Source organism: Monopterus albus, unplaced genomic scaffold, assembly GCF_001952655.1.
Source record: "Monopterus albus unplaced genomic scaffold, M_albus_1.0 scaffold452.1, whole genome shotgun sequence".
NCBI lineage: Eukaryota > Metazoa > Chordata > Actinopteri > Synbranchiformes > Synbranchidae > Monopterus > Monopterus albus.
In genome coordinates, this window is record NW_018128332.1 from 141,982 (window position 1) to 161,509 (window position 19,528).

The 19,528-nt window shown below is 42.4% G+C and overlaps 1 protein-coding gene across 9 annotated transcripts in view; it reads right to left on the minus strand.

Annotated features, from left to right (window-relative positions):
- Positions 1-602: 602 nt before the first annotated feature.
- spag9b (sperm associated antigen 9b) overlaps positions 603-19,528 on the minus strand; it is a 32,008-nt gene continuing 13,082 nt past the window's right edge. Inside the window, exons 1-27 of one of the 9 annotated variants that reach the window (XM_020587310.1) lie at positions 18,898-19,516; positions 17,497-17,644; positions 15,516-15,599; positions 13,724-14,102; positions 13,546-13,639; positions 12,647-12,771; positions 12,146-12,203; positions 11,708-11,860; positions 11,212-11,269; positions 10,964-11,094; positions 10,602-10,658; positions 9,314-9,493; positions 8,505-8,655; positions 8,329-8,418; positions 7,939-8,100; positions 7,624-7,795; positions 7,293-7,502; positions 7,050-7,206; positions 6,389-6,517; positions 6,228-6,308; positions 6,035-6,102; positions 5,781-5,929; positions 5,420-5,591; positions 5,190-5,303; positions 4,670-4,849; positions 4,024-4,155; positions 603-3,934 (exon numbers count right to left, since the gene is read on the minus strand). In XM_020587310.1, coding sequence (XP_020442966.1) covers positions 3,822-3,934; positions 4,024-4,155; positions 4,670-4,849; positions 5,190-5,303; positions 5,420-5,591; positions 5,781-5,929; positions 6,035-6,102; positions 6,228-6,308; positions 6,389-6,517; positions 7,050-7,206; positions 7,293-7,502; positions 7,624-7,795; positions 7,939-8,100; positions 8,329-8,418; positions 8,505-8,655; positions 9,314-9,493; positions 10,602-10,658; positions 10,964-11,094; positions 11,212-11,269; positions 11,708-11,860; positions 12,146-12,203; positions 12,647-12,771; positions 13,546-13,639; positions 13,724-14,102; positions 15,516-15,599; positions 17,497-17,644; positions 18,898-19,067 — 3,717 coding nt within the window. In that variant the 5' untranslated portion in view covers positions 19,068-19,516 and the 3' untranslated portion in view covers positions 603-3,821. Of the gene's footprint in view, positions 3,935-4,023; positions 4,156-4,669; positions 4,850-5,189; positions 5,304-5,419; positions 5,592-5,780; positions 5,930-6,034; positions 6,103-6,227; positions 6,309-6,388; positions 6,518-7,049; positions 7,207-7,292; positions 7,503-7,623; positions 7,796-7,938; positions 8,101-8,328; positions 8,419-8,504; positions 8,656-9,313; positions 9,494-10,601; positions 10,659-10,963; positions 11,095-11,211; positions 11,270-11,707; positions 11,861-12,145; positions 12,204-12,646; positions 12,772-13,545; positions 13,640-13,723; positions 14,103-15,515; positions 15,600-17,496; positions 17,645-18,897; positions 19,517-19,528 lie in introns of those variants that run through there. The other 8 variants (XM_020587307.1, XM_020587312.1, XM_020587308.1 and 5 more) reach the window with 8 other exon arrangements.

A 19,528-nucleotide genomic window follows, 5' to 3' on the forward strand; every position in this document is an offset into this window, starting at 1 on the left:
TAATAATAAAAAAAAAACTTACCAAAACCATGTTAAACTTCAGAATGCTAGGTCATCTCCTGAAAAACACTTAAAAGATACAGGGTTTTCAACTGAGAGCAAGGGTATGCAAATGTGAACCAAAGCCACCAGGCACACTGTATATCTCTTAACTTCCTACTTTGCTACCATTACTGTGATTCAGAGAGCCAGACATTCTCCTAAGAGCTTGGGAAGTGATTAAAGCCTCTCTATCTGTCTCTCAGCTTGCTAATCATCAGTTCAGCCTAATTCAAGAAGCTGAAATCAAGGCCTTGAATAGAACAAAGATGGACCAATCACAGATGGGGGAGGGGTGCTTCTGTCCTAATAAAGTCATGAGGAAACAGTATTATATTGCAGCTCAGGCACACCATCTAGTGTTGGCAAAGAAAAGCATGTAGGCTCTCTGAGATGACCTGGCAAAGAATGAGTATGTTTACAACCTGCTACATATAACAGAGTTTTACCACTACACCAGGCAACACCAGGTTCAGGCTTTTCCTTTGTCACTCATCTGTATCACTACATAGACCCAGCTCCATCATGCAACCCAAAAGTATGACAAACAAACATAATTCGACCAAGGTTTCTTTAATTTATTGTTAACAATAAGTAAGGCTAGAGATGCTGTTGAAGTACAAGATGGTGTGTGTACTGCAGACTTGGAACAGAAGGAATCCCTGCCAAGTTGATGACAAACATATGCAGATGAGAGCGGTGACAGACCTGCGGAGGGCAGCGAAACTTGGAGAAAGAAGCCTCTGTCATGCTGTGATGGGATGAACTTACATGATACACTGCTTACAGTTCAGTTCGACTTCTTTCTGCTCCGGAGGCCAAAACTGATTGTGTCAGTGTCTGAACAGACTGCAGGGTCTCTACTTTCAACAACAACAAAAAAAGAGTTAGGCCTGGAGCAAACTCCACTCACTGCTCTCCTCAGTGATATTGTGCATAGCTGAGTAAATTCCCTCCCTACAAAACAAATGTATCATTGTCACAAGAATAAGTCCAAGCCATTCTCATATTTCATACATACATAATCATATATATTCATGTTCAGTGTATAAAGATACATTCTGAATTGCAAAGGCTCAATCACTGTAAATAAATACTGAATCGGCTAAACTGCAATAACATTTCTCTCCTCTCTTGGAGAGAAGATGCACACATACACACTCGCATGATGAAGAAATGCCTCATCTGATACTGTTCAGTACAAAGAGGACAAAACAATGAACGTACCAGTGCAGTGTGCTGGTACACAGTGGCCATGAACACAGCCAGAGAGGGGACAGTCTTTAAAAAAAAATAATTCTGGAATTGCTCCTTTCCTATTAGACTGGGCTGCCTCTGAGAAACACTGCCTTATGCACAGAGAGCGGAGCACCACCGCAAAAACAAAAACAAAAACGTTCCAGTTTTGACCTCTAAATGTCAAGATAAGGATTGGTGGGGTGGGGTATTTGATTCCCAGTGTGGCTGCTTAACAGGTCTAGCACATTCTCTTTTCTCACGCTGTGAAAATATTTCAGTTCTCAAATATGAACATCTAAAAATATATCCTATCTATACACCAGGATTTCTGTTACAAAACCTTGCATGTTATCTACATGGAGGCTGAAAGCCACCACCTTAGATGAGATGCAATGTTTCAGCATATAGCTGAACTATCAACGTTTACTTCTTTAACCTTTGGTAGCAAACAACATTATCTGAAAAAGAAATAAATACTATGTCATACCTGAAAAGCCTGTAACACAGTCCTTTCAAACCTTAATAGCTAAGGCATATTTTAAAGTCTACATTAGCTGGAGCTGGTGGGAGACTGAGGGCAGAGCACTGAACCTCATGTAGTACTGGTTTAGATACAAGTTGCAATGGTATATGATGAAATGGTATAAGAATCTGTCAGCACTGCAACTAAATCAGGCTTAAAGGAGGGATCAAAGGCAGATACATAACTAGGGTTTTGTTTGTTAGTCATACAGCCCCAGTTTGTACTTCTAATGTACATTAAAGCCACAGAGTCGAGCATCCACATTTCTGAAGAATAATTACTCAGTGATGTGTAGCAGGTGTAATGTTTACATCTTAGTGTTAGCATGCTAGCATGTGCCAATTAGCACTAAATACAAAGTACAGCTGAGGCTGTTGGTAACATCAGTGCTGGATACTTAATCTGAGCTAATGGTGGCACTAGAGTCAGAGGATCATCAGATTTACTCAAACCCATCCTGAATATGTTTCAACAGTTAGAGTAGTTCTGGGGATATTCCCAGTATCCTCAAAGACTTTTCTAGCCTTCTGGATGAGTAAATATTAAAATGTATTGCATTATGAAAAAAGATTTGTAACTGGTTTCATCACGTTGCGACTATATTTCCTATTTAAATAGCCAGAAATGAAATAATGTGCTAGCTCATTATTTTGTAAGGAACTGCAGCATATTGGAAACATCAATACATGTACAAATTTCCATGGGTTAAAAAAATATTCTATTTTGGTGTCATGCAAATTGAGCAAAGAGCTGTATTATTTACAGCTATCATCTATGATTGGATCATGACCACTGACTGTATATAGGACGGATGACACCTCACAACTTCCCTCCACTATGCAAAAGTGAAGGCTAAATATCATGAATACAGCTGCTGCCATCTTGCTCTTTTTGCAACCAGATGCTGAGCAGCAGCAGTGGAGTAACAGCATATCAGACCACCAATCAAAACAACAGAAATAACCTCTTCTTTTTTTATCATCAATTAACTTATTAAAAACAATCTTACCAGAAAAATAGCCACCTTCCACATATCAGTGTGATAATATCTACCAGAAACCACAGAAGTGACCTCTGGGAAAAATTTTGATTTGTACATTCAGTTCATGTCTCATCCACTAACATGGACTAACAATCACTAATGACCTATAGTGCAACCAGCCACCAGGTTCAGCCCGTCCATCGTACACACAGTCAATGATCAGGGCTCACAACATAGGAACAAATTAAAAAGCTGATGTATGGTTGAACTGCTGGCGTATGTCTCACCCAGTTCGTTTAAAGGACCTTCTGAGTTTAGATATTTATTTTTTGGAAAATCGATACTTAGCTCTGTGACTTAAATGTAATGGTAATATGTGAAAGGCACAAACTGGAGTTACTTCTATTACAGCTTAAATATTTGGATAAACACAGGTCCATCCTTTGCGCAGACCAACCAGATGAATGTGTATTGCATTTGACTTTAAAGAGGCAACTGGTGATTGATTACACTTCTTGTCTTGCATACAACCAAAAGTCAAACCTCATAGGATAAAAAACAAAAACATGATCTGAAATTCATCATGAATCCCACATGGCTGGCTCCAACACCGATTTCCCCAGTGTTACACTATTATAGGCAGCAAAGGAGCTCTTGGGTGATTAGTTCTTGTCTTGAATGGTAACTGGACTGAGTGGAGGGAAGCTGGAAATGTCGGGAGGAAAACAGAGTACATTTGCTGACCAAATATAACAAAGGACTGAGTGTGTTCCATTATAACAAATTGAAATTCACTTCCACAAAATAAAAAAGGATATAAGAAAACAAGTAATGAAACATTAATATGCAGGTTGTGTGAATCTGCTTGCACTGCTCCAGTCCAGTTAACCACAGAGAGAGCTCTCAAAGTACTGTTCAGGTCTGAGGAGAAAAAGTGCTGATTAAACTTGTGGCTGCAGAGGTAGTGGTTTGCCTGAACTCCTCCTCCACAGCAGCGGATTTAAGAGAAAAGGCAAATCAGGCCTTGGAGGTCAGAGGTCAGTCCTCTTTGACCAGGACCTGCCAGACGATGAGGTGACTGCGCTCGGCTTTAGCCAGGAAGGGTTGCAGCTTCATGGGGGGGTCCTCACCCTCCTCCCCCTGTTCATCGCCTGAAGGTGCAAACAAAGATGTCTTGATCTAGATTTACCACAGCTATTACAAAGACTTTTTAAAAATCCATTTCATGTAGCAAACTCACCCATCCTAAAGTCAATGTAGCCTTCTCCTCCACTCATCACCAACACAGACTTGGTTCCTTCCTGAACTGAGACATCTGTCGCTCTGTCGCCTGCTGCCTCCGCTCCACAGGACGCAGATGGAACTGCATGACCTGAGAGCACAAAGAGCTAAACTGTAAATAAAACTCTACCCAAGTCCAGGCTGTGCTTTTCTGTTGACTATGTACAGCGACTCTCTTCTCAGTAAACTGTATTTGTAAGCAGGACCACAAACTGACATTTTGTACACACATCACAGGCTGAATCTCATTTGCTCTTACATATTATATTAAGCATTACATACAAAGCACATACAAGAAGCACTTTTAAAAACTTTTTTATGGAAAAATAACATTCAGTGGTCCAGAGCCCTTCAGGTGTCAAAAAGCTCTAGGCTGTTGTGCATCCACTTTTAACAAGACATAACGGAAACAGCTCTGTACTGTATAATGCAGTGAGGTTCAACAGCAGCACAAACTCTATTTTACAAAATGATCCTACAGATGAATCCACACACAAATTGAGAATTAACACCACAGAACTGACTTAGTTTTAGCCTGGGGTACCTAATAAACTGCCAACTGAGTGTATATAAAAACATAAGAGCATACATCCAGGTTTGTTTACCTGGGACAGCAGTGAAGAACTTGACAGCATCCCGGTGGCCATGGAAACAGAGCTGAGCATGAGCCATGGAGCAGTATGGAACGAATGTCCCCGCTGTCACTTTGTCTCCACTGTTATCACCGTAGACATGAACTACGCTTCGTGGATGGTTACCCACTGCCTTGGTTACCTTGTTGGCTGCTAATGGAAGAATGAGAGGAACCAAAATCCATGCTTTATGTTTTCCATCTCGAAGACCATGAAATATACACAAGATACATGTACACTTGTCATGGGTAATGCTCTTCATAAAACTAAAACTATGTCCTGTATTAACACTGAGCAGAAGTTTCTTATGGTCGGTATGGGTACAAACATACAGTAAATCACAGTTTGTGCAAACATGCATATGAAGTTCTACAAAATGTGTAGAAATTTAATAAGGAACTTCAGATATATAGTCAGCAATGAGAGATCTGTGCAGTATTAATGGGTGAAATGTATCCCCTAAAACTACACATCCATCTAGTTCTATGCTCACTCTCTGTTAGAGGAATGGAGATGATGACTCCATTTCCAGTGCCGATCCACAGACGATTACATGACACCATCAGAGCTGTGATCCTCACAAACGAGAAACCCAGTCTGCCCGTACCTGAGAGATATGATTAAAAAGCAAACCTGAATAAGACAAACTCCAACTAGTGTTATTTGTTTTTCATGGAAGTTAGGTTTTTGCAGAAGAATCGGCACCAGACAGAGTGAACTGACCCAGCATCTTGCTGACGTAGGGCTCGATGTCGACGTCCTGGAGATGCTGGAAGGTGTGTGCGTGGAACAGCCTGAGAGTGGAGTCCAGCCTGATGGACACCCAGATACCGTCACCATCCCAGGCCAGCTGACGCACCTGACTGTCTTTACGAGGGTGGGCATCAAATGACTTCTGCAGAGGGAGAAACACATGCAGAGAGACATGAGGAGTACAAGAAACTTGAAAAATCCATCTTCAGGTGAAATTTAAACGATTCAGCAGAACTACACTGAATGCACTCACTACTACTCAGTCACACTAATTACAAATACATCTTACTATATATACTATATATTTTCGTCACCTTTAATAATTTATTCCCTCTATCTTCATAGCTTTGGGCTGCACCACATAGATCTTGTTCCTGTAGCCACACCACACCTTGTCATGCACTACAGTCATGCAGCGGATGGAGTGGGGTGGTCTCCCCAGGTCCAACAGATGGTAGTTGGTCAGGTCCCACTGTCCATCTGATGAAAACAAGGGAAGTCAAAATAAGGGATTTTATTTGTCGATGAATCCCACATTAGCTGGATATTACTTTTCCATATTATGGTTGGATGTTTAAAGCTCACCTGCTCCTCTGTGGAAAATGGCTAAAGTGCCATCAGAAAGACCAACCAGTACACGCCCTTTCACGTGCCTGTGAGGACAAAGGTTTTCTAAACCAGCTGTTACACTTTAGTAGCAATAGAACTGAAATGAGAGGCTGACAAATACTGGCCTATGTGTGAAAGCTACAGCTGTAATTTATCTGAATGTACTTACACGATGCCGAGCACAGAGTCCTTCAGTTTTATCGAATGGAGGCACTTCTTCCACTGAGCCACAGAGGAGTGTACGTACACACTGGAACCAGAAACATTGCATTTCTTGACTTCTGGCCACACACACGTTGGTTGGACTAACAAACACAACTGAAACCTCACCATCCGTTCTGTGCTCCCAGCCACATTGTGGGCAGAACACTGCTCATCTTCTGAGCCTCTTCTCTCATCAGGTCCTGCTCCTCAGCACTGGGGCTTGAACTCACCCCGTCCTTCAAGAGATCACTCTCCCTGGTGAGGAAACACAACATTCAATAGACTTTGTGCACGCTCAGTCCGACACAGAGTCCCCTGCATTGTACACAGGCACTTCTACCATTTAGCCAGGAGTCAGTGATATAAATGGGTGGACAAAATAATAGAAATACAGCTGTAAAATGCCACTCAACAGCAGCACAGCCTCCATCTTCCAAAGTCCCTATGCAGTTGAATCGACACCTCTCTGAAAGAGTTTCAACAAAAATGGAACATTATCACCTTCACTGTTTTTACTGCTTATGTGCCTGATGTAGCGTTATAGCTGATTCTGTCAGGGACAAACCCACACACAGCCATCCAACAGTGCAGCAAGGGAGCTTGACTTTTAGCTTTAGCGCACTGCAATAACAATTTTACACAAACATTTCCATGTGCTTCAGGAGCAGTAGCTGGTTTTACAATGATGTGATGTTGTTACTCAGTGGATGTTTATGGCTGTGCTGGTAAAACGGACAGAGTGACTTGTTAACAACACTGTGCTGGGTAATGAGGCTCCTGATGATACCTCTGAGAATAGCTGGCTGGAGGCTCCGTCGTTTGCTGAACTCCCAGCGGATCAGTGAAGACGTGCTCAGTGTAGGCTCCAATCAGGGTTTCTCGTTGGTCAGCGAGCCCTACACTGGCCTCGGTTGCCTCGGTGGCTTCGTCTGCTGGTCTGGATCCTGTAGAGAAGAGAATCTCAGCAAATGCCAACTTGTGTGTATCATATCTACAGTTCATTTTGTTACTGTAAGTGCTAAGATCTTACCAGTTTCTCCATCTTTTCGTGGACTGTCTGCTGTCTGAGGAACGGCTGCTGTTCCTTCAGCTGCACAGCCCACAACAGTGATGCCTCTAAACACGCCATTGCCACCTGCTGAGCTGCTACAGGTTGATGGTGAGCTGCCGTCTCCTGCTGGTTCTGTCTCAGATGTTGGAGGTACTTCTTCACCAGCTGGGTAGTCTGTCTCTCTTGCACCTAAACAGAAACAAGAATGTAAGCAAATAATTACAGAAAGCATGCTGTTGCTCATAAATGCTTTAGTTCCTCTTTTTGGATTTGACCACCCCCTCCCAGATGGACATATCTGTCCACTGACCTGGTACGCTAGTGATGCAGAGGACAAGAGAGTTGCAAACAAAGAAGCTTTCCAGGATGTTTCCAGGCTGGTTGGCATCAATGACAACCGCTCTGGTGGTGGACTGGCTGCTGGTACAGATCCACACCAGCGATGATAACTCATCCTGCTGCCGCAGCTCCTTCTGCTGCTCCTGTGATAACAAACATGACAGAATTCTGTGTGAATGTGTACTTTTGACACAAACTCAGTATTCTGCTACAGTGGATTTATGTACATCACTATGCTGTGTGTTCACTGACACCACCAGTAAAACCTAAACCTACGTGCGTATACCTTGAGTTCTTGATCCAGTTTGTCCAGGCTGCTCTGAGATCCTATTTTCTTTTTAGGGCTCTTTGGTCCAGGCATATCACTGTAAAACACACTGGCTCCTACAATCAAGCCTCCATCTCTGGTTTTACCTCCAGAGAGGTTCACACCGGCAGCACACCACAGCTGTAGCAGAGACACACAGTAACACCAGTCAAATACCACGACATATCAATAACATAACAAGCTATAACAGTGCATCCTTACATGGAAGCTATCAACAGATATGCAAAACATTCACAGCTAAGACAAACATAAGCACAAGCAATGATTAAGTCCATTTTTTAAAAATCCTGCAATTTAAAACTATGTGCATTTAGTGTAGACGATCAAATATAAATCTGGTGAAATGACCTTCATAGAAGGATCTTTTTCATCCAGTGGTCTGAGGAAGACAGGAACAGGTAGATTCTTCACCTTACTTTCCGTCTGACCACCAGTGGCCTGCAAAGTCCAAGCACAGCACCACTGTATTACAGCACATCTCATTTCTCTTTTAGCTTACATGACAGTAATGAAGGTGCTTTTACCAAAGTTGACTCTCTCCTTACTTTGGACTTCTTGGGCAGGCTCCAACCATAAGCCTGCACTCTGCTGTCCTCCTTCTGGACGTGGGCTTTGACCTGTTGGTACTGTGCCCTCTTCTGTTCTCGCCTGGACACCATGTTATCAGCTGCCACTCTGTTGGATGCAACAGCAGCTTGTTGGCACAGAGATCTGTTATAAATGAACTGTTCTAAAAATAATGCTGACTTGATTATTCATTCAGATGGGACAAACCTTATCTATGGTGCCATATAAAATCAGGAACAGACAAGACAGTAATGGGATAGAGGCATTGTGTGTGATGATAGTTACTGTGTGGTCACTAGGTTTCACTGAATAACTACTAAAATACACTGAGTAGGACACAAGCTCTACACAGTTCTGCTAACTCCCTTTCTAATGTATCTAGGAAAACCCCCATACATGTGCTGATGTGCATATTTTTTGCCTTGGTTACCAGTGATTATGCATAAATATCAGCTATGCTATACATTTCTTATAGCTTACAGAACAGGGGGTTGCTTTCCTAACATGGTTTTGCAGCGAGCACTTGTTCACTAAACATTTCAGCAGGCTTTAGTGAAACAAACCATTAAGAATTTAAAATTAAATTAAATTCCACACGCTTTTTATGAAGTCTTAGTCTTGTCTTAGAGAACTGATGAGCTGTGAATTCTTTTTTGAAGTATTCCTGACCTTTGCTTTTGAGTCACTGCACCAAAACAGAACCACAGTACCAACCAGGCAGCACTATCACATGCTTTCATCACATCATTTCCCCAGGCTGGCTTACTCCTCATTGAGGAAATCAAAGGCTTTGCTCTTGTTGCTGGGCAGCTGCTGCAGGGTGCTGCTCCTCTTCTTGACAGACGGCTGAATGTGAGATGTGGGTGCGTTGTACTTCACGTTCACGGGAGCCTCCTCGGCCAGCTTCCTGGCCGCACCACCCGATGGGCTGAACAATCGGCTGAAACTGGGGGGTGTGAGGATGGGGAAGTGAGAAGGAAATGGTGGGGGAAGACAGACAGATAAACATGTAGGGGGGTGGACACAAGCAGAGGCAGTAGCAGGGTTCAAGATTTAAGGGTAAAAAGGTTCCCTTCCCATGCCAACACACCATGCCAGCTTTCATATACTATCAGACTAATATTCCCATTAACCTGTTAATTGTCTCCCAAACAGCAAAGCATGAGAGCAGCCAATTACTCAGAATGCTGGAGAGCAGGGAGTGCAGGGTTAATGTTGTGTGCTGACTCAGGTATGAGTCAGCAAATTCTCAGAGCAAAACAAGCCTGGCCAAAAAAAACCACACTCTCCACCGTCTCTAACTCTACAGCGAAAGCTCTGTTACAACGTCTGACATCTTCACATATAGTAATAAATATTTTGCATTATTCCGTTAACTACTTTGACAGTAGATACTGCAGATCTGTGACTCATAAGAAACTTCATTCTCTTAAATATAAATTTGGAAACAATTTCTCCCCATCTTCCTGCCTTCCCTCCCATCTCCATAGAAGGCCTCCCAACACACCTCCTGCACACAGACATCACGACATCAGACACACAGAAACACAGCAGAAGAGATGGTAGATTCGGCACGTTTTCTTTCTCATAAACACACTCAGCTGTCTCGATCCCACTGCCAAGCACCTGCTGCAAATAATGTCCTTCTTCAAAACAAAACCATGCCTTATGAAACTCAACAAAGGAGAGCCTAGATCAGATAACACACTTTTTTTTTATTTTTTTACAACGAGCAAACGAGTGCACTGCTCCAACTTCAGTTATCCTAAAAGCTTCTGTCAAGCTTGAACGTTCAAACCCCTCTATAATACTTACCAAATAACTAGACTACCTTTAGAGCTCAGGCTGGCTCTCCTCTGTTAAAAGTTTGTTGGTGAGGCGAGAACATCAGAAGTCAGTAAAAACAGACAATATTCACACGTCAAAGATTTACCTACATCCTGGAGAAAACAACCACACAACATGGAATATAAAAGGAAAACAAGAGGAAACATAAATAACACAGCAGTCGCACTGTGGTTGATATTTTTGAGCTCAGAAGAAGAGGAGCTTACAACTGCCAGAGGCTGGATCTCTTCTTCTCTGGGAACGCTGGGTTCTCCTTTGAAGCCCTGAAAGAACAATACATCACTTTTAGTCCCTCTGTCTCTACATGAAATCTCTAGTTAGACTGAGCCAGTGCATGGCCTTGTATTTTATAAGCTTATAGTATACAGCTGTTATTTTATGCCATTTGAATGTTGTGTTTATATGAAAATAATGTGATTATATCTATGTGGACTACATGATGAAGGCCTGTAGTTTGGAAATTGCAATGTAAATGACAACTGGTCAGAAGAAATAATAAGACACTTCCTCCATTACTTCAGCCCTCTTTGATACCAGCTCATGCTTTCCTCTGTTGCTCCTGTCTTACCGGATCATCTCCGTCCATCTGACAGCCTCCTGCAGCTCCATCAGCCTCTCTTTGTACTGGTTCCTCTCCATCAGGACTCGTGCCATCTCCACCCTGGTGAAGCGCTTCCTCTGGGCTGTAGGTACATCACTCTGCAACACCACCACCAACATGAGACCACTGAAGCAATATTTAATATATATACACAGATTATACTGTGCATGACACATGCTCATGAATAGGCAGACACAAAAGTATCAAGGACTCACGTCATCCTCATTGTCATTCCTTGCCTTCTGTTTGGCTTCCTCCAGTTCTGCTCGAATCCTAGAAGAGAATACACATATTTTAAGTCTTTATATGTTCAAAGCACAAAAACCCAAATCAGTGACACATTTCCTTTATTTTATTTAGTTTAAATTGTCACATGGCCCAACATTGGGAAACGTGCACAGATATGTTCTGCTCTGCCATAAGCTTAAACACCAAACATACCATTTCAAATAGATAGATAGAAACTTTATTGCAGATTCAAGGTCCACACTCCGAACAACAAAAAACAATAAAAACAATTTAAAAAATCACCACAAAACAACAACCAATCCACTACTATCCCTTTAAGAGGCAAATACATTCACAGAACTAAATATAAATAAAACAATGCACTCCGATGCCACTCTTGTCTACCTTATGAAGCCTATATTCAAGTACAGTTTGTAGACTGGTTTGCAGATGTGGACAGCTGTGTCCTGAAGCTCAACTCACTTCTTAAGTTCTTCTTCTAATTCTTTGTTCTTCTCCTCCAGTTTGTTCTTGGCCTGAGTGACAATATCCAGCTCTCCCTGCAGAACCTCCTTCTCACATGACAGTTCATCCACACATGCTATCAGGTCATTTTTCACCACATTCAGAGCATTTCTGAAAAGAAACATACATGTAAGCATACTGTACATTCCCAAGTGATACCAACATTAAACAGAAGGTGGCAGCAGTGTCCTGTCGGCCCAAAATGGAACAGGATTGAAGACTCATTTTTCAGTCAAATGAGGAAACTAGCAGAACTCCAAAGAGGCATTTTCAGTTCCACTGGTAGACACTGCAAACAGATTTATGTTGCCATTTATGGCTCTTAACCTATATATGTGGAGCAGTGATGAAGAAAATAGTCATCAGTTCTGTAGCTGCACTGAGTACTGTACTAACTTGGTGTCCAGCAGCTGGGCATTCTCATGAATAAGATGCTCAACCTCCCGACCCATACCTGAAAAATCATCCAAAATATAAATGTTTAATCTTTTCATGCATGCCAACATACAAAAAACATACTGAAAAAACAGTTCCATCAATGAGCATCCGTCGTACACTATAATATACTGTTCTCCCATTCTTACCACAAAAGTTGTAGGCTGAGATGATGTAAATCAGAAAGAGGTTTAAGAGTCTGTTAAATGAATTTCTCTAGTCTACAGCAACACAGTAGCACCACTCTAATCTATTCTGTACATCCATGAGGGACACAAACGAAGTGAACAAAGAGTTGGGGGGGGATTTGATTGATACACACCAGAAAACTCATCTGTAAGGATGACGAGGCCCAATAGCCAAAGAAAAGACATTTCAGAAAATACAAGAGGGCAGTACAATTGTGTGTAAAAGTATAAACTGTGAACAAGTAAAGAGTCGTGATAGAGTCAAACATTTTACCTAGCAGGTCGGCTCCTTCGTCCACATCTCCTATCAGGTCATTTCCTGCAGATGACAGCTCCTCAAACAGAGAGTCTGTGTTACGGTCAAACGCCAGATTCTCTATGCCACCTTTAGTGGGAGTGCTGGAAGGAGGGAGAAGAGAGGGAAATGATGAGTAAGATGAAGAACATACAAAAAAATGCAGGTTAAAATGTGAATTAGATAAGACCATCTTAAAGATACAACTGGCAGCCATCTGTTTTCCTCATTGTTAATAAATCCCGTAAAAAGCTGACCATGAACTGTTCCTGTTGATGAGATTGGCTTGATATGTCTTATTTCTCTGTGTCATAGCTCCAGTGTTGTCCGAAACATAAATGAGCACACTGTTTTACTGGCTGACATGTTACATCATTAGGATAAACATGGCCACTGCACTTTATTTTGCTTCTTACTAGCACACCAACTGTGTTTTAAATATACAGTGTCCTGCTTAAGTAAAGCTAATTATGAACAACCTATTGAGATGGACTGTGCATTCTTTACCTTGGAAACACCAAATGACAAAACAATCTCACCACATGTCCACAAGTGACTTTTCTGGAGCATTTAATTGATCTTACTACATCTTCATCAGCAAATGGAGTTTGCACAGTCACCATTAATTTTCAAATTTCAATTTTTCTGACCTCTCCAAGGAGTCAAGGTGTTTGTTCCAATAGGAAAATTAAACTTGGACTCCGCATAATCATAATACACAGAATCCAGACTACAGCAACAACAATAAAAAGGACCATGACACAACCAACAGGTAAAACATAGAAGATAGACCTAAGAACAACCAAAATCCAATATGTAACACCAGTCTTATCCTTTAACATTTCCCTAATGCTGAGATCTAATCCCCAGTCTTGCACCTTGTTCCTCTGCAGCCATCCAAGTCCATGTCCAGTTCAGGAGTGGACTCTATGATGGCCTGCACCTCTGACTTCCCCAGGCTGTCTGCTCCATCTAGTACAACCAGCAGAGATATAAATTTAATAAATACAGAGTTGTTAACATGATAAACAAGGTTGTTGTATCTGCAGCACTGACCTTTATCTCTGAGAGGTGTAGAAGCAGATGCTGCGATGTTCTTACTGCTCTCTGGTTTCCCACCGGTCCAGTCCAGGTTGTTGTTGAGCCCGTCTGAAGCTTCCCGTTTCTGTAGGGCTGTGTCCACAGACTTTATGACACCGGACGCTCCTCCCAGACTGGACACAGGGCTCATACCAGTGAATGCTCCATTGTGAGGAGACAGAGGTGTGCTGGACTGCAGGTTACCACTGTATGTAGAAGAGGGGGTGTTTGATTTAGAGGCGTCACCATGAGAGGACATGGGACTGCTGAATTTGGATCCTCCACCTTTAGAGACACTTGGTTTGGTTGGAGTACTGAATTTGGAGCCTCTGTGGTTTGCACTGGCCAGTTCATCCTTAAGATTGAGGAACAGAAGGGGAAGGAAGCAGAGTCAGTTGCACATAAGGTAATATTATGAACTTCTCTCATTTCAAGTTGCACAGGCAGCCAGGTAATGTGCAGGTTGAAGTATACTGTACATACACCTGACAAAATGACACAGCAAAGTAAACAAGTAATCCAGCCAGAAAATATCAAACTCATCATACCCTTCAAAAATAAATGAAACAAAAAACTATACAAGCTCAAAAAATGAAATATTTCCTGTTTAAATGAATGTGGATCATTTAATAGAAGTTAATGCTACATGTGTCAAACAGTTGGCAGCTTAAGCTTACACAAACACAGCACATCATGCAGTCTGGGCCCTGTGTCACACTACAAGGTTAGTGGACTATTCTGGTATCTGCTCCACAACTACTACAGACCAAAAGGCACAAAACTAGGTTAGTCTGAACGACACCTGGGGTACATCCCAATTCTCTTAACTACAGTCATGTTTCCCGCACTTGCGACTCAGTCGCTCCAGCTGAAGACACAAGGAAGGAAAAGATGTGAGGGGCAGAGAAAACAAGTCTGTTCCTCTGAAGCAGCGTTGGCTTCTGATGGTGGCAGCTCAGCTGGATGAGCTTTCAGTCGGACTTCAGAGTTAAGTGGCAACTTTTATTGGTTTGGAGTTTTTAAATTTACCCATATACACATTGCTCAAATACTAAAAAGGACACCCACTTAGCACCTCTGCACAGTGTTGTTCTTTTTCATTTGGATATGCTTAAACCATTCAACCAACATCTGCACATTTATTAAAGTGTACACATTCCTCACTGCTCAGATGCTGAATGAGCCGGTTCTAATGGCAGCAGCATGTTTTTTTAATTTAATGATTTGCTGCTGCATTTATTTGTGTTTGTAAATTCATTATTCATTGATTCAGGTGAAAATTACAGTATATCTTTAGTAGAAAGTACTTATTGGCTCAAATGTTTGACAAATGTAAATTATGTAATTGCATCACATCAAACTATATTTCTTTGTGACACTGCTTCACATGTGACTGAATGGAAATGATGCCAGACAAGCAGAATGTGTATGTTGTTTAAAGACTCAATAAGAGAAAAAGAAGTGGTTCATGTACTTCAGGTAATCAGACCTACAGTTAACACAAATCCACTACTTTTAACTAGATGGCAAATCTGAAAACAAATAACTTACAAACTCAGGAAACTTAAAAGGGTTCTCTTATTTGTAAGTCTACTGCTGTGAATGGTCTTGTGTATCTTCGCTCCTCACAGCAGAAATAGGAGCTGCGGAATGGCCTTTCCACTTCCCTTGGTTCGAGTTGAGCAAGGATCAAGGTGGGGGGGGGAATCAAAAAAGGGAATTAGGATGTACCCCAGCGTTCTAGCTTCTTCTTGACAGACAGGTCTACCTGGTCTTGATCAGCATCCTGAATGGATAAATTCCCCTCTGAACTTTCACCTTCCACTTTGACAGGAGAGAACTGCTCCTCAAACTGAGGGACATTAAAGAGCTTGCTCATTGACCTTTCTTAAATTTTATTAATTGAAGCAATTATTAGTAAAAAAAACTACATATTAATAAACCAAATAAGATGTAATCTTGTTATAATCAATTATACAGGAAAAATGGTGTCAAACCACTTAAACAATGCTCAAAAACCTGAGTGGATTTAATTGTGTTGTTTCTTATAATAAGATACAAAACAAGAACACTGTTATTTCTCCATTAAACTGATGTGAATAGAACCAAAAAATAGAGCAAAACAGGAAAAACCTGAACTCCATAAGCCAACTAAGTAGTGAGTGGTATTTATTGCTTGCACTGGTTGGCCAAGGCCCTCTGTACCAATGAATACAACTTAGCTAGCATGCACACTACAGTACCAGTCAAACACTATGGTTTTGTCAGCTCTCAGCAGCCTGTGTGCCATGCTGACTCTTCAACACTGTAATGTTTTGATCCTATAACAGCAGCAGCTTCAGTCCTATAAAACAGCCAAGGGGCTGATGGAAAAGACTCAATCAGGACAACAACAAAACATCCATATGCACCCTTCTGTCACCTTGAAAAGAGATGATGAGAGGAGGTGGCAAGACTCTGATCCAATCAGATAATATTAGAGAACGAAGTGTTAACCCTACTGCCATTTTCACCAGTGTATTCCCTATTCCCTTCCTGAGTCCACCTATTCTCCTCCCTCTGCACTGATGGGAGTATTTCCTTTCACACTGCTTGTCTGCATGCTGGCATCACCATACTGTTCCTATAGTAACACTGAGCAGACAGGCGGGGTGGAGTCTTCCTCCTCTGCTGAGTTTCTCTCCCCTAACTCGCCAAAAACACATCCACACCCACACGCACGCACGCACGCACGCATGCCTATCCACGGTGAGAGGGAAGGGATCTCTGGGAAATGTCAAGTCAGACAAAAAACAAAGGCACTGCTGTGCAGCGGTACTGAGGGTGTCTGGTAAAACTGTTTCAGTGTGTAGAAGCTGAGTGAGAAGGATGCACTGCATCACCCTTATTGCACTCTAGAGCTACTTTTCCACTACAGAAACTGACCCACCCATAACCTGGGCAACAGTGGTCTGTTCTGCTTTACTTTTACAAACCAGGAAGGACTGGATATACAAACATCATTGAAAAAGGTGACACACTTCATACATGCTGTATGTTAAGGGGGACCAAAATGTCCTCCTGTAACTCCAAGATACAAATAAAAGCAGAAGACAGGACAGTGGGTCTAAGTTCACTTAGTAGTAGTGGAAAAGGCCTATAGGACCTCAAAAGGAAATGAAATATGATCAAACACCGTGGTTGTCAGTTATGAAATTACTCCCAACAGACCTAATAACCTGGGTAAAACTACTGGTTAACAAAAGTCAAACTGCTTCCCCATTCTGACAATGTTCATTTGACCCTGTACTGCTGTTACTAGAGCTGCCGTTAACACTCCTGATGGAGACTTGCTTGCATGATGGTTTCCAGCAGCAACAATGTGAGGACACTCTGTTCTTCCCATCCTCCTTTGAGGTTAAAAGCAGACCCCGAAATGGTACCACTTCCCTGCTTGCTGGGCAACAATCCACTCCATTTCATGCATATTCATTCTCTCTCTCTCTCCCAAAAGCTGCTAAAAATTCAGAACACACCAAACAATCCTTTCTGTCTGAAGAGAAATGTACCCTTTCTTGGGTGTTTGCTGGCACTGAGGATGTGCATTTTGTTTCCACAACCTCGGAAGTGAACTAGGAGTGATGTCACCCGCCTGATCCGTGGGAAACTTACACTTTGAAAGTGCTGCTAATAGAAAGAGAAGCCATTCTTTTAAAGTACTTTAAGACTTTAAAACAGGACTTGTGTGTGTGTGTGTGTGTGTGTGCTACCTTGAGGCTAGTGTTGGACCGTGGATGGCTAAGGTTGTTGAATCTCCATGGTTCAGTGAGGGTGTCTACAGGTTCCCTCTGGAGGTCAGAAGTCATACCATCAGTACCAGGAAGCTGGAATATGCCCATGGAGATGGGACGCTCCTTCCTGGAGATGGAGACAGACAGAAGGAAGGATGACTCAAAGGAAAATGTTTGGGAAAAAAAAAAAGGGTCCCAAGTTTCTCTTACTTAAGTAGAATACAAAGAAAACAGCCATGCTAGCAACTCCGAGGCTTTACTTTTGAGCTAAACATCCAAAATGTTTGTTTAGCTGGCGCCATGTTGACCATGTTCACCATATTAGTTTAAGATGTTCACATGCTACATTTTATTTATTCACAGTGAAATTATAGCTCAGTTGAGTTGAGATTTATGGTGTGCAATAAAGGGCATGGGATAGCACACACTATAAACCAGGCTAGACATTTTCTCATTAGTTTGAATGCCATGGACCTCTGTCTCCATGGTTTGAAGAGCTTCCCTCAGAAAGAGTGACAGCAGAATAGGCAACAGAGTGGGCCGATAAAATTTTGCTTGATACCCATTTCACTAAGCCTGAAGCTTGAACTTTTAATGACATTGTCCACTTTCAGCAGCTCAGCGAAAGACTGAGTCAAGATTTCACAGAAGCGTGTTGTAACAAACTTAGAAATAGAGTTGGCTGCCTCAAACTCTATTACCTCCCACCTACTGTATTAGCTCAGACAACAACACAAATCCATTTGTAGCCATTTGTGTGAAGGGCATGCACCACATCATGAGTGTAATAAGAAACTGAAAGACCACACAGATGCTGAGACACATCAGCAAGAGCAAACATCTGTTACCATCTCCAGCTCTCATAATGTGATCATATTCAAATCTCCACTTAACTCAAACACTGAAAGTCCAATAATAGCCAGTAGCATGACTATGTGACCAGTACAAAAACAAATACTATAAAGTTTGAGTGGAACAATGGCTGCCATGTTGAAAACAACAGCCGGCAGGCCGGCCACAAACACAATGGACACAGCACCATAATGAGATAGAGAGGTCACATGCAGAGCACTGATGGTGACCTTCTGTCATTTAATGGAGGTGAGGAAAAATCCCATGGTAAAAACAGGTTTACTAAATTCCAGAATATCCACAAACAGCTGAGTAAAACTGAAATATTTAAGGTGATGTAGTCTAAATGTGACTGCCATTTCTACTTCTCTTGATCTACTTTTAGTGTGCAGTCTCATACTGTGACTACATCATACCCACACAGCAGCAACACTGAGACTGCACAGTTGCAAACTGGTGATATTACAGCAGGGAAGACAAATTAAGACCACACTTTTGCATACGTATGCACAGTAATACACATTGTACCTGCTGGGTCTGGGTAAGGAGGGTAAGGAAGGCAGGGCAGGTAAGCCACCAGCAGAGACAGAGTAGTGAACCAGCAGCAGGACTGACAGAGAGACCAGCACAGCAGAGTTGATGACCACCGCTCCCCCTACAAAGCCAAAAACAAACAGCAGCATACACCCGGGGCTCATGGCCCCCCCCAGTTCATGGCCCAGTGCCTTGCTGGGGACCAGACGTTGGCGCACAGAGATGGAGGGGGGTCACTGAAAATTCACCCTTCTGTTTTTGGCTAAAGCTCAGCCACAGCAAGTGACCTCTATAGCTGAGGTCCGAGATGCTGTATCCTTCTAGCTGGGAGTCAGCACTGTTTACTGCAGTTCAGCTGTGAGGCACACAGAGTGGGAGCAGATCAAAAGCAGAACCATTTCCCAGCAGCAGTCATAACAGTAATCCTGAGGGCACCAGCAGCAGCACAGGCAGCTGAGCGGTCGATCAGCCACAGAGAACAGGGAGAGTAGCAGCAGCTTCTCTCCTCCACCGTCCCCCTCTGGCAGGTGATTCTGTTTTCCTTCTTCCTCCACTCTTCCTATCCTCTGCTGAGCTACGACACGGCTGCCCCTGTGCAGACGAGAACACCGTGGCGTTCCCACTC